Source organism: Malurus melanocephalus, unplaced genomic scaffold (assembly GCF_030028575.1).
Source record: "Malurus melanocephalus ecotype Western Australia unplaced genomic scaffold, MMel_1.1 scaffold_671, whole genome shotgun sequence".
Taxonomy (NCBI): Eukaryota; Metazoa; Chordata; class Aves; order Passeriformes; family Maluridae; genus Malurus; species Malurus melanocephalus.
In genome coordinates, this window is record NW_026623903.1 from 256172 (window position 1) to 271140 (window position 14969).

The following is a 14969-nucleotide window of genomic DNA, read 5'->3' on the forward strand; positions in this document are numbered from 1 at the left end:
GTATTTCAGCACATGAARAGGAACAGCACCACTGTACTACAGCTGAACCAAACTCAGCAAATAAACAAAGCCCCTAGGAAGTGATGAGATAAATCAGTATCAGAATTGTGTTCCTTCTCAGAGTGACACAGAAAAACTGCACTTCCCACTGGATGCTGTGAAACACTGATAAACAATTTGTGAATTGTTTGCAATGCACATGGATCATGTTCCCTACAGACACCTTCGTCTCAGCWCATGAGTTCCTACACAAGTAGTAACTTCTGAGTTGGGAAGGTCCCAGAATGCCCATCATGGAACATGCAGTAATTAAAATCAGTGCACTTATATCTCCCTAGGAAAATAGTGTAGACTTCCTTAAACATTACTTTCATTGTAAACACACCAATGAAATTCTCTGCAMCATTCTACTGAATCTTTACAAAATCACCGTTCACAGAAATATCTCTATTTCAGCTTTTGGCTTAGACCACTTTAGCAAAAAGCAAGCAGCRGAAGAATTGGAAACGGAAGAAAAGGGCCACTAATCTTGCAATGAAGTAAAACACAGCTCCCAAGGAGTCCATTTGCTGAAACCTAAGGGAGTCATGTTCTCCAGGATCAGAACTCATGCTCTGCTTAAGGACCATGGATGGACCCTTTAGAAATAATTCATCCAAAAGCTTGCAGTAAGAGACTGCCTAAAGAAATATACATTAACTGGATGCTGCTCAGAATTATTTAATTCCTCAAAAGGAATAAAACCAYTTCACTTTTCAGCACATTAGAAGACAAAAAACTACTACATTCTGCAGGAACTAACTATGACCCTATCCAATTGTACCAAGTAAAAAAACCAGATACTCTTTTAGATCTGATAGTCTGCAAGACCAAAACCACAAAGGTCTAAACCAGTCCAAAATACAGCTTTCAATTCAGAGATGCAGAATGAGTATTTGGGGAAGAGCTCAGGCATGTGAAAGTACTCTTACACTCTAAAGTCAATAAAATCCTATTATGATAGCTTTCTTACCATTTTAGATTTTTCCACCTTTAAAATAACAACAACAATTCTTACTGGTTTTCTGGTTTTTTTTTTTTTTTCTTGCCTGAAGAATCTTTTGATAAATAATGTTAAAGTAAGGGAAAAGGGATTAAGTCAAATGGAAARCAAAGAGAAAAGAATGAAAGCTGTAGCTGTGAAAACCCACATTCAACGAAGATYCTCAGATCAAAACACGTCAGTACAATTGCTGAAACTCAGCCAGTTGGGAGATTTTGTGTTTTGAGTGAGATGAGCATTCCACTGAAAGATCCCATTCCTGCAGCAAACACACCTCCCTATCCAACCCCAGAAAATACAACTCTCTTAAAAAATTCAAAGGTATTTCTGTCTGCTGAACCAGATGCAACCATTTCCTTACAGAATCTCTCCTCTTGCCTTTCTTCCTTTTCTTTTTTGATTTCCTTCAATATGCCACAGTACTAGTAGTACTTCCAGAACCTTTCTTCTGAACCAACTCCTCCCACATGGAAGAAATAGCCCCAAAATTAAACAGAACAACAAACTCAGAATACCAGGCACTATTCTGCAAGCATATTTTGCTTTTGTGAGAAAGCAGAAGCTTCTTGCAAGCTCAAGGTATGTTAGGCTGCCTTTCTAATGATGTYGTGCTTCTTCTGAAGCCAGAAGAAGAAACTATTAATGAAATTTGAGTAGAAATGCAGAGAGRTTTGGTGCTGCCTTAATCCTACCATTCTGAAAAACATGCCAGACTGAACAGAGAAGAGGTAGYTCTCCAAGGCTTAGCGGTTCACTTTAATTTGTTTTCTTTTCCAGTCAAATGAAAATTGACTCTCTCTACAATGTCACTTACCATTCAGCAGAGAAAGTCTGAGGAAGTGAAGCCAGCAGTGCCAAAAACTGAAATATAAATACATCTAGCTTTTCTGGATTCCTCCTGGAGGTTTTGTTCCCCAAGACAGCTATTCTGTTACAAAAATACACAACGAAGATCCCYGGCTTTTAAAGGACTGTACTTAAGATAACTGTTTTTCTGAATAACTTAGGTTAATTCGAGAGGAAGGGACAGCAGATGGCTTTTCAAAACTTAAAAGGAAACAGAGTACATGCACAAGTTTACCCAGATATCAAAGACATCACTTCAAGTGTCATGAAGCGATCGACAAATTGTGTATCTTAGGACAGTGCTGCTCCAGTTTCTCTGTATTTTAAACACCTCATGAATATGACTTGCCCTGTTTGTACACCATCCCCTGTGTGAAACAGAAGCCAGGGGTTCTTTGTCTATGGCCACATCTCCATCACTCGAGGGGCACCATGGAGGCAGACAGTGTGAGCATCAGCCACCCACAGCACACACACACACACACACACAGAGACTGACTCTGGACAGGTCCTCACCAGCTCCCACTGACTGAACACACACTGAGGGCACTCACACTGTTCCAGGAACATGGACCCAAAGGAATCCAGCTCCAAAAGCTCTCCACAGCACAGACCAAAGCACTGGGAGTGGGCATGTTCACAATGTTAGCTCCAGAAATGCAGTCACAGACAGACAAACTCACACACTAACACAGCCACATCATGCGGATCTGCGGGGACAAGTTTGAGAGTAACACTGGAATAATCTGACTGCATTGCTCAAAACCATTCTCCCTGCCAAGACTGCAAAACCCAGGCAAGAAGTGCCAGAACAGCATCACTCAACAACAAAACAGTTGGTAGGGAGAACAGATAAATAGCAGAAAAAAGGGACTTTGCAAAACAAAGAAAACACACAGACGAAACACACCCACCAAAGCAAACAAAACATCCCACCCTTACAAACAAACAAAAAACCCAAACCCACCAGCCTCAAKAAAACCCACAACCCAGTAAATCCAACCAACCCACAGAGATAGCTTCTCAGAAAATACAAACAGCAAGCAATTCACTTCTGGGTCACCACAGCAGCAAGAGGTCTGAGACTCCTTAACCAAAATGTCCATGGGACAGCGAGACAGCCTGAATTCCCATCAGTTCTCCTGCTACCAGGAATTAGCATGCTCCTGGTAGTGACAGGAAAACCAGACAGCTCCACCAGTACCACCATTTGCAGAATGGTCTATTATATTAACTTTCTAAACCTTTCCTATTGTCCAAGTCATATTTCCATAAAGGTTCTCCTTCAGAGGAACAGTTGGCAGAAGAACAGAGAAAGAACCTCCAGTCTCAGAATCTTTCTGCTGGATGCTCTGATTTCCTTCCTCAAGATGGAATTATGATGCTGAAGAAAATGGGACAGATACTAATTTGAGCTTGTTCCCACTGCTGGTTTCTACTCTGGAGATGGGTTTTTTTATATATATGTATGAATGTAAAAATTTCAACTGCACTCCTATAACTRAATAAGCTTTCTGACAAATTCTATTTTTTTCCTCCTAATGGAATAAGAAGATAAATTGAATTATTCCAAGAACTAGCAAGCAGACAACAGTACTTCAGTCTGACRCACAGCTACTTTTCAGTTAGTGACACTTTGTACAAAACCACATATTTGCTAGGTAGATGAAGAAAGATTGGCATTTATACTGGATATTGAATACACCAGAGCACCATGGTAATTAAAGTTGTAATTCACACCAGTTTGAGACAGTGATGCTCCCAGTTTACATACCTGCACCAATCATGGTGATTGGAGATTCTATATATATCCATTCATCAGTATATATACCAGAGTGAACRAAGATAAGTCCATCAAAATGAGCTTCCTGAACTCCACCAAGAGCGTCCTCAATGGTATCATAATACTACAAGAAAAGGACAAATTTAGAGCAATGTCCATTTCCATTCATATAGACATATGAATATTTTTAAGAACTGCTTTAGAAACATACCAGCATATTTTCTCTCCCTTTGTATCTTGCAGGGTTACTGTAGAAGTGTTCAGCAAAGCCTGGCTTTACATGTGCTCCTTTGTACTGAAACAAGAAGAGTTKGTGATAAGCTTGCAGACAGGTGGGCCTGAACACACTGACAGGAGATCTACTAATTCCCTAATTAGCTGCCATTTGCTGATACTGGTTTGTCCCAGGAAGTAAAGATCACATACTGACCTCCCACTTTAGGCAAACAATTTGAAATGGCAACACCAAAAATGTCTGAGCCTAAGGGAGTGACCAGCTAAGCCAAGAGACCAATTAACTGCCCAGCCAGAAGCCTCAAAAGTGACTGAAAAGCTTCACAACCTGAAGCACTCCACAAGAGCTGTCCTTCCTTCCATCTCTTGATTTTCTAGCAGCTTGCCACAAAAACTGCATTTGTATGGTGAGGAAAAGGGAATCTCATACCTTCACATGTGATTGAATAGTAAATAAAGAAGCCAAGTCAAGCATTTGTCCTCAATGCACTTCAGAAATTCATTAAACAACACACAGCACTGCTTGATACACTCACCTTGAAGTTTATTTCTCTTACTTATATTTTCCTAATATCACAAGCAGCCATTTGTTCWATACCTTTGAAATTTTGGGTTAGAGGTGCAATCACATCCCTTAAAGAAGACTTGTTTACCCCCAGGCAGCTGTAAATCACTATTTAGCCCAAATGATATCAATATACCTGGTTTGGCTCACCAGACTAAGATGCACACAAATCTGACAACCAGCACACACACTAGTTTAGCAAGGTATGACAAAAATATCTTTCAAGTTATGAGTCTCAGAACGTGACAATCCCTTACACAAAATTTCAGTGATTCAGAACTCAACACAGAAGAGCTGGTTACTCAAGGAGTCCACTTTACCATGTGGTGTCTCCCTAAAGTGTGCCTCAAAAAAAGGAAATAACTTCTGAATTCCCCCCGCTGCATAAAACCACAATAATCTGTAACTCTAAATCCAAGGTAATTACTATTGTCAGCCACATTTCAGAAGCTGGTRTTTTTACTTTTATAAATATCTATAAATTTGAATATAAATGAATAAAACTGTTACCAGCTGCTGGAAACTTTCCTTCCAGGGATTTGGATGTTCATATTCTTCCGGATTAATCTGATAAAATTTACCAGGTTCAGGATGCATCATTGGACGAGTGTACTCAAATACTTCCATATACAATCTTTTCCTGAGCAGAAGAGAAAATGAATGCATTTCTGATTACTCTCCAATTTTAATATGAAACCCAAAGTGAAAACCTGGAGTCTTTTCCAACWGAATTTGCCAGTCAGGGACACTGAATATGACCAAGATCAGTAYCTACCACTTAAAACCAATCTTTTTGCTGTACTGAATTTCGTGTTTTTCTGAGAAAAATTTTCATGTGTTTTACAATCCAAGAGAAGTTCTCAATGTGCAAGTTTCATGAAGAAACTTAAGCAGTTACAGTACTTGTGAATCACAGCCTGTGTATTAACTACAGCATTGCTTTAACACTTACAAAAGCCAGTTGCACAAGCGTAACAAAATTTAAAAGCAAGTGTGTCACCACCTCTTCCTCACCTTGCCAAAAAAAGACTGAAAAATGCATTCATTGAGAACAAGTGATGCACTGTATTCCAAAAAGRGTTCATCAGTGAACAAATTACAGTGGTGTAAAAAGAAGAAAATGGCACATAGCAGTTCTTTTAGATTCTTTTCATGAGTGCCAGAATGCAAATAATTGCAGTGTCTGAGCCTGCTGATATTAAGCCCAGACTTACAGGATGCCACTGAATCACAGAAGTTGTAATTCATCTGAATCAGGATTCAAGGAATCCCCAAAGCTGTCTCTAGGACAGGAAAAAAAGGGGTAGCTCTGTGATGTTGTTTTATTATTTTTCTTTCCACCTTAATCTTTATTTTTAAAACAAAGCAGCTTAAGAATCATGTTTCTTCCCTTTATAAAAAATTACAAATTTTGATCCCATTTATTAAAACTCTAAATAACCCAGGAGTAGTGTAGACTCATATGRGGGAAAAACAGCCCAAGTATCCAACCATTAAACAAAACAAAAAAAACCTCAAAACCAAACAAAAAAAACCCATTTTAGTAACACTAGACAAACTTGCATCTAACATGAAGAAATGTTTTGTTCCTTCTGTGTGAAGTAACACAATCCCCATAGTAGATGAAAACGTTAAAGGGAGAAGGAAAGGCAACTGAAGCAATTGATTTTTTTAAAACAGGCATTGTTTAACTAGTATCTACACTACTAGAGAGAATCAAGTTTTGCTGTTTAATAATGTTGAATATTATCAGATATTCATAAGTAACAAATAATGCTTAACTAGAGCAGACATCATAAAATACAATTGGTTTTAATTAAACTAATTGTAATCAACRTTTCAATTTTTCTATTGTATTGGCATCTCGAGCAGCACATCTTGTATTTCTCAAGATAATGAGGAATAGCTTTTCACTTACCACAAAATTGGATCATTAGCCAGCTCACTGAAGCGTTTACACACACAAGCTGCTCTACAGAGATCCTGCTCCAGCAGGTAGGAGAAGATCTTCAGAACCACTTCATCTGGCAACTTCTCCTGAAGATACTGTTCTGCAGGTGCTGCTATTAAACAGGAATCAATACAAGGTTATTGATATATTAACGAGCTCAGATTCTGACTGAAACAGTACCCATTTGTCACTTGAAAGATTCCCATTTAAAATGCCAATTATCACATGGCAGCCTTTTTTTAAAGCATRTTTCTTCTAAATCTGAAGGCAAMAAATCCAATAGAAGTTAYAGACTTTCCAAACTYCTTAGTTCACCTTATCTACTGGAGGAATCATTCTGCAAACAAGTACAGATGTTAAGTAGGTTATTGTGCATGTTCCAGATATGCTGGCTTCTCACTGCTTTGCTTCATCGTGGTTCAATTAACCCACATTACCCTAACAACAACAACAACAACAATAATAATAATAATGCAGTCCCAAAGCCAGAATCTCTGCAAATGTTTCCAAACACAAAAAGAATTTAATCAGAAATAGACACTGTCTGGAAAAACTACTAGTAAGACTTCCTTGTTCTCTCACAATGAACACATCAGGGAAGGAGAACATCTGGGATGTAGGAAACCAACAGCCAGCAATAATTCCAAAGTCTYCTCCTTCTACTTACTCCCATTTATGTTGTCCCTTTTAAAATGAAAAATTGAAACCAGACAATAGTGCGAGTCTTTCCAGATGTATTCTCCAGAGAGGCTGGAGAAAGTGGTATTCCCAAGCCATTGTGTGGGGACAGAAGTGCACTTTGTTAAAGCCCTGCTCTGGGGCACATGGACACTGCACATAAACCAGCTCCTTTGGGAAAACCCTCCTGCAGTTTGTGTTCTCACCAGGCCCTCCTGGGCACCAATCCTGAAAGCAGGAGACTTCTGCTTGCAAAGGTCACTTGTTTGGTTAATGCCTTTAGGATCCTTTCTATGATCCACACACAACAGCTTCCAAGCTTTAGAGGATTTGTATGCAAGGCATTCAAAGTTSCTGCCTGCTAAATTCACGGCACAATTACATCCATGTAATGCCCTTCACATTATTTATTTTGTCCTAGAACATCTGAGCCTAAGGAGCAATAGGATTGTCATTTTGGCTACTGCAAGAAGCCTACTGAAGTGACCTTAAGAATGATGACCTATTAAATGTGAGGGAATAACATTCTGAATAAYAGTATCCATGTGAGATCTCACAYATAAACAAAACAAACAAAATGCCCCAGGACTCCTCTGGGCAAGGCAGCACAAAAGAATGTGTTATTTCCAGCTGTAAGAGGAAGAAGAGGAACTGCAGGGACCAGAACTGTGGCTTTCCACAGACACTTCAGTGGGGTCTGCACACCACATCACCAGAACCCTGCACTATGACAGAAGYGATTAGAGCTGTTTTTCCAGGGTTTCATGGCTACATCTCKGATCAGRGCAGGCAGTAGAAACTGTGAAATGYTACTGAGTGCAGCACCTTTCCCTSAACATGTTCTCYGTTGCACCATTGAACCAATGTCCCCTTAGYRATTYCCCAACACCAATTTCCTCTCAGATGCCAGAGGAGCATTTACACAGYTGACAGCTGCTCACAGCAGTATCACAGCTTACAGCCATTAACCATAGGTACATGACACTTCAATACAATAAAAATGTATGCCGTGCCAAAGAGGTAATGCCAGCATTCCACATGCCCACAGCTATTTTCTCCCACAGTATCCCATCCTCCTCCAAAATTTTTTTATGATCACTKCAAGCTACAGAAGTGCTAGCATGGGACACAAGGAAGGAGACAGCAATGATGCCCAGAAGTTGGCCAAGACAGTTCTCTTCTCCAACAACATTACTAATGGCTGATTACAAAATTATTTTTATTCAAGAAAACCAAACAGAGCCTTATGAGCCAGGCTGAAGGCAGTAAGTTGGTAAAACTTAGGAAATGCACATAGTGTGGAAAGGCCTTCTGCTCAAGAGACACCTGGGGAGCCTGAAGAGCATAACACCAGCCTGTAAGGGAACATGGCTGGGCATCAGCAAAAAACGTTACATGTACTATCAAAGCTAGTTTTTGAAAAGATYCTTTTCCACTGGAGATAAAAAAAGTCTTCCCTGCGTCAGACAGGCACGACACTTCATTCTACAGTCCTAATCACTCTTGAAATGCATCACAGGATAACTGGACACTGCTTCTGAGTTCATCTTCTTCTGGTASTTTTCCAGTTAGATGTAGTCTTCTRCTGTCACACTGAAAGCTGAAATGTTCTATTGCAGATGCAAACCAGTAAATCTTCTCAAGTTTTCCATGACCTGTCTTCTCTTTTAACACACAAATCCCTGAGGCATACSATGCAGTTACTTCCATAAACAACATGGAGATTTTTTCTTCCTTTATCTACATTAGGACCTTGAATAACTTTTTATTGAAGGGGGAAGCTCACTAATGTAATGCCTYTCCCACTGCTCCAAAGTTCATACTCTTGTTTTCTTTCTTCCCTGAGCTCTATTTCAGAATGAAAACTGAAATCCAGATATGTTTCTTTACTGCAGCGCACAAGCACCAACTTTGAGAAAGTGTCAAAACACATGAAAAGAAAAATTAAAAGCCTCAATAAACCCCCTAGCCCTTGCAATTTTTCAAGTTGCATTTACTTGGAAACTTAGGCACTGCWTTCAAAATGAAGATGATTTTACAGGTGTGTTTGCTATCCCCGCTCAGCTTTATSCAAAATCCTGTAGAAGTGAGTAATGTAATTTCAATTGCCCTTCTGCTCAATTAAGCAGGGGTTGATTTAAGATTTGTCCACTCAAATGACTGATACASTAATTATCAGGTGAAATCCTCCAGTACAATTTGAAAAAGCTCCTTTGCTTCTTAATGTGAAGACTTTTCTCTGTATCCAAGAGAGACCCTACATGCTTTTGTCCTCTAAATCCACACTTCACATCTTGGCTATCTTTCAGTAAAGTATCAAAGCAAGGATGCAATCAATGTGTTCTTCCTCTCAGCTTATGAAAATGAGCCAGAACAGTTTTAAAGGCTTGTCTGGCCAGCAAATCAGAAGCATTTATATGCTCCTACTCCTGACAGTTTCATGCCTATTGACAAAGGTAAAATACAAAATACATACTCTTATTTCAAAAAAACACCCATTTTCCAAATAAGTGTCAAAACCAGACACAAATAAAAATAAAAATGAAGTGCAAGACATCTTCACCAATATTTATCTTTGCCCTAACAAGTTGACAGTTGAACTATTTATGATTTAGTAAGTTTAATTCACTGCACAACTAAGATAGAAAYACAGYGAGTTATGTCACTGAGTTTCCACAGGATATGCATGAAGCTAATTCAGTTTCAGTTTTGATCATTTAGCTGATAGGGACTAGCAAAGTAATACCAAGACAAAGAGCAGGGAAAGCTGCCTGAAAGTGAATTCTCTTCTTTGTGCAGACCGAGAATGCCATAACAAGAATCCAGAATTGTAAATTATGTCTTATATGGTTGCCTTTTTTTTTTGTTTTAGTGGAAAAGATGGAGACAAATAACTTTTACTCCATAAGAAGATATTTAGTAAAAATCTTCTCTTGCTAAGAAGCAGAAATATGTCAGAAACACAGCATGTATTGTTCTTGGGAAAGTATCTTAGGAAATCAATAGGAAAATAAAAAAATCAATTTAAAAAGTCAGAAAGTTCTGTAAACTATGAGTTAGGCATGTTTCTAATGCACAGAACAATCAGTGAGCGATCCAGTAACCTTGAGTCTCAGTATGTACTGCAAAACCATAGTTCACTGAATGGAGAAATTTAAAATAGCAACACTCCCARAAGAACAAACTCTGAAATCTGTATTAAAATGCTTTTCCAACTCCTGGCTCCATTCCAGTTGGAAACTCTAGTTGACTGRTATTTGTCCTTTCAACTTCACTGAATTTTCCTCAAGAGTCCATACAASAAGGAATGGTTTTCCACCAAGAAGTTTCCTGTATTCCTAGTCCTCTGCCTTCATTTCATCTACAGTTCTAAAACAAACAACTGTACATGCCAGATGACAATACAGTCACCACTCATGACAATCCAGAAAGTCTCATGCTTTCAACTCAGTTACAACAGCTGTCATTACCTATGTCTACAAAAATGTGACTTGAAGGGAGTTGTGTCTTAAAACAGATCTCATCACAATCAGTATTTGTACAAATTTAGAGGAATTTCTCAAACTCAACAGGGAGAATAAAAGATACCATCACCCATACTGGGAAAGAGATTAATAGAAAATGGTTTGAGGATGACACTCCTTTCTTACAACTGGTTTGAATACAATCATATGAGTACAATTGTAAAATCACTGTTTGCAATTCCTCTGTTAATTCCATGCTGGAGAAGCCTCCACAATCCCCATACTTTTCCCCACATAAGTTCACAGGCGTTAACAAATGGAATGTGCAGTGAAAGTGTGGAGAATTCCTCTGGAAATGGGTGTCATTGGTGCTGTAAATTGTGTCACAGGACTCAGTCAAGTCACACACTTTCAAYAAAGCAGTGAGGAGAGTAAGAGCAAAAGAAGAACACAGTAAAAAAGTGAATGACATGGGAGAAAAACTAAGAACTCTCAAGGGAAGCAGAGTCCATCACAAGAAATTCTGCACAAGGCTTCAGAGAGCAAATCATGGAATGMATCAATGCAAAATGACACAGGCTGATGTCCAAGTGGTTCTGGCTACCTCAAGAATAAAACCTGAGGTTGAATAGTTCTTAGCTGCTGAAATTAAGAGTTGATCAAAGAGGGGGAGAGTAAAACAAAGGAGGAAAAAAACAGAAAGCTCAACTATGCAATGAGAAAGTGAGAAGCCAGAAAGAGCAGACCTCAACAGAAGCAATGAAAACAGACCCAAATCCTTGTGCCAGCTGCTCAGTTTTAATTCACAATATTAAAGGAGACATGGACTAAAAAAACTAAAAGCAAGAAAAGTAGAAGAAACCACATCGATGGGAGTTGGCAAGCATTGGTGTTGATTTTCCAGGCAAAAGTGACAACAGATCTCCTGGAGCTAAAGAGTGTGTCAGGAGACAGAAAAGAACAGAAGCAGAGACTGAAAAMCTACACAGAAAACAGAACAAGTAGGGTGTGTGTGCCTGTATATATCTACAAAGTGTGTGCACACACAATATAGTTATATACACATGTACTGGATGTGTGTTTAATACTCAACATACATCTACTGTAGATGGATGCAAAAACATATGCACATTATCTATGCAGATATATGTGTATTCTTATTCACAAACACAGTCTCTCCCTCTCTGCACAAGAGCTATAATGACACACACAAAATACYCTTAAACAATGCCATCAATATGAGAAATGGTAAAAAAGGCTCTTTTGCAGCATTACTTCTCCTGACAGTAGCTTAGATACAACTACACAGTACTGTGAGAATAAAAAACAACCAAAGCATGTCTGCAGTAAGCGGAAAGACAAAGAATCAGGTTCCAAAAATTCTGATTAAAATCATGCTACCAAATTTGAAGTTCAGAATAGGCCTGTARTTTTGCTTGCTTTCTTTTCCAACTACTGTTTCTTAAATGGAGAACACACAGGAAAAATAGTTTGGGGACAAWGTGTTGGGTAAAGTGTGTGAAGTTAAAATGTCTCCACCCCTCCCTCAACCCGTTTTTTGTACAAAGTTCTTACCTGATAAATCCTGGGATTTCCCAGATACTCTAGCACGTTTTGCTCGGTGACCAAAATTTTCCGTAGTTGAAGTAGAGGCACCCTTTCATGAAATAAGCAAGAATTAGTTCAATCAGTAGATAACTTAAGAGAAATACTAACTAGTTTCACATACTGGAAATAGTAACAGTAACAGTTAAAAGCAAAGACGTTACCTCCATACTGCTCTTTGTAGGGCAAGCTGTTCTTTTAGGTAGAAGAGTTTTTCTGCGAAGTTGGTATGGACTATTTTGTGCACCAGGACCTGATTCTTCTGCAACCATATCTGCAGGTACATCATCATCTGAAAACAAAAAAAGAAATTTGGTAATTCAAAGTGTAGTTTTGCTTTATACCAGGAAAATGCTAAAGAAATTTTCAGGTAAATACATAGTCAGAAGGGTGGGGAGGAAGCGCCAGAGAACCTCTAGTAAAAAACAAAAAGTCAGAATATACAAAAACCTACATGGAATCKAAGTTCCTTCATGTTTATTTCCTCCACACATACGAAGCAACTACACCAAAAGTTGCTTAAAGAACAACCAACCAACCAACCAAAAACCTAGGCTTTTGGTTTCTCTGCAAGCATTCAATTCACTATGCTAATTCAATCACCTCATTACTTCAAATTTTTCATYTATTAGCAGAATGAGGAACACTGAAGTGTCAATTATTAACTAGAAGTTATCCAGAAATCCTTTAGTAAACATAGCACTTAGCACAAAACTCAAGGCAGAGTTTTCCTCAAACATTTTGGGAATAGCTCAGGCCAGCACCCAAAACCTTCTGTAAAATGGAGGTAGCTTTAAAAACATACATTCTCTTCACCTAAATTATACTCAAAAACGTAAGAGCATATTTTTTCCCTGCCCTTTAAAAAAGAAGTGCAGAGAGTGTCATTAGCATTATTTTAAAGGTTTTGATTCATTAGTTTCAAWTTTCCCTGTTCATGTATTTATGGAACATACTTGAAACAAGCAAGAAATAATTACTCATTGCTGCATGACCTATAACTAATATTACATTATAAAGTTGCAAGAATTTGAAAAAGGCCAGAACAGAAAGCATCTAGAAAATAAATCAAAGCCAACTCCACACTTCAGTATAAGGTATACCTGTGAGAAAAGAATTTTGCATTCCTTTTCATTTTAAATGCTTTTTCGTTCTTAAACTGGGCAAAATGTTGTGTGAAAGTAATAGCCATAATTTTAGGCTGAAGAGACTAGTGTAGGAAAAATCCACAAAAAAGAACCCAATGTCCCACCATAAAACTCCCCTACTCTTCTTCCAATACTACAGTAGTCTGTTTTAAAACACACAGCAATGCAATTCTGAAGTGACTCACTCACATTTCAAAATCTTAGTCCCATGATTTTCCTAAGGGTTTCTGGTTTTGGGTTTTTTGACATAAATTACAAAACATTGTGCTTATTTTGCATTACACATACCATGCAGTCTAAGCTGCTACATCAGTGACAGCTAACCAACAAAATTCTGACCCAAAAAAAGGGAGCTACTTCAGTGACCTCCTGTTCTCTTCCRGTCCCTATCCTTCCCCTTCCTTAGCAGATATTTAAAAACTGCAACCTTGCCATGTCCTTGCCATGTACCGTTAGAGGACACAACACTGCCACAACATCCAAGCAGGACAGAAGCTGTTGCAAAGATGAAGTTCGTGGTGATGTGCACAACTCCACACRGGCACCTCAGAGCAATAGAGGAGAGCTTCATCAGCTCACCGATCCAGCTGAAAATGAGCCTCCAAGATCCTCCATGAGCAGCTTTAGCCATTCCAGGAGCTGCTCCAGCTCAGAACAGCCACACAGAGGGGGGGGGACAAGAGCACACGAGGGGAAGAACCCCAGCCCTCCTGCAGCAGCAGCAGCTTTAAGGACAGAAGTCAATCACGAAACTCCTACCAAGAGCCATCGCTTTTTTAACAAAGCCATCTCCAAAACTTCAGCGAGAAGCTGGCTCACACTCCCTGTCTGCCGCTTACCAGGCACACCTCACAGGCATCTGACCACTGCACCACCTAGGAAGGACAAGAGTTTATGAATTATGCAAGAAGCCTAAACGACACAGAGATGAACTGTAGTGAATTTTCCTCTGAAGGARYRTCTGGCCCAGAGTGGGCATCRCTGCCTGTGGGAGGTCAGTGACCCCAGAGCAGACTCACTGCATAATCATGATTCAGTCACTTGSTKTGASCTGTTCCTTTGCATCCCTGGCTGAAAACACCCTATCAATTTAACAAGGTTATCAGTCAGCAGAAGACAGAAGCTGCTGCAGGAGAGCTCCCAGCCTTGCCAGGCACAGCAGAGCAGAAAAGGAGCCGKAGGTGTGAAGCAGGCCCTGCCAGGAGCAATTCAGACAGCCCCAAGGCTCCCCACAGCAAAACACCCAAATGTACTCAGACACTGCAGCGCAGATCTGTTCTGCAGCCCTTGTTTCTATTTTAGATTTGATTCAGTAACTATGATTACTGTTGCTAATATTCCCCAGAAGCTACCTGGGGACTCTGAGCTGCTGTCTCAAGCCCCCACTGCTCTGCTGTTTTGCATTGAAGACACAAGATGACTGTCAGAACAGCTGGGTTTTTCCCCCTGTTCTCGATGATACAACAGTTCAAAATTGCCACATGAAACACAGCAAAAGCCTAATAAGCAAAGACAACAGAAAGAGAAAAAATAAAAAGCAAAGCAGAGAATTTTGATCTCTCAGCAGGCGATGCAAAGGACACAGATAAACCCCAATCAGGTCTTCAGAAGAACGCTCATGAAGGCCACAAAGGACAAAACATATTACTGCTG

The 14969-nt window shown here is 39.4% G+C and overlaps 1 protein-coding gene across 2 annotated transcripts in view; it reads right to left on the bottom strand.

Moving 5' to 3' along the window:
* FBXO11 (F-box protein 11) overlaps positions 1 to 14969 on the bottom strand; it is a 67345-nt gene that overhangs the window by 20661 nt on the left and 31715 nt on the right. Inside the window, exons 2-7 of one of the 2 annotated variants that reach the window (XM_057383984.1) lie at positions 12333 to 12460; positions 12139 to 12220; positions 6389 to 6530; positions 4981 to 5110; positions 3883 to 3966; positions 3663 to 3795 (exon numbers count right to left, since the gene is read on the bottom strand). In XM_057383984.1, coding sequence (XP_057239967.1) covers positions 3663 to 3795; positions 3883 to 3966; positions 4981 to 5110; positions 6389 to 6530; positions 12139 to 12220; positions 12333 to 12460 — 699 coding nt within the window. Of the gene's footprint in view, positions 1 to 3662; positions 3796 to 3882; positions 3967 to 4980; positions 5111 to 6388; positions 6534 to 12138; positions 12221 to 12332; positions 12461 to 14969 lie in introns of both variants that reach the window. The other variant, XM_057383983.1, reaches the window with a different exon arrangement.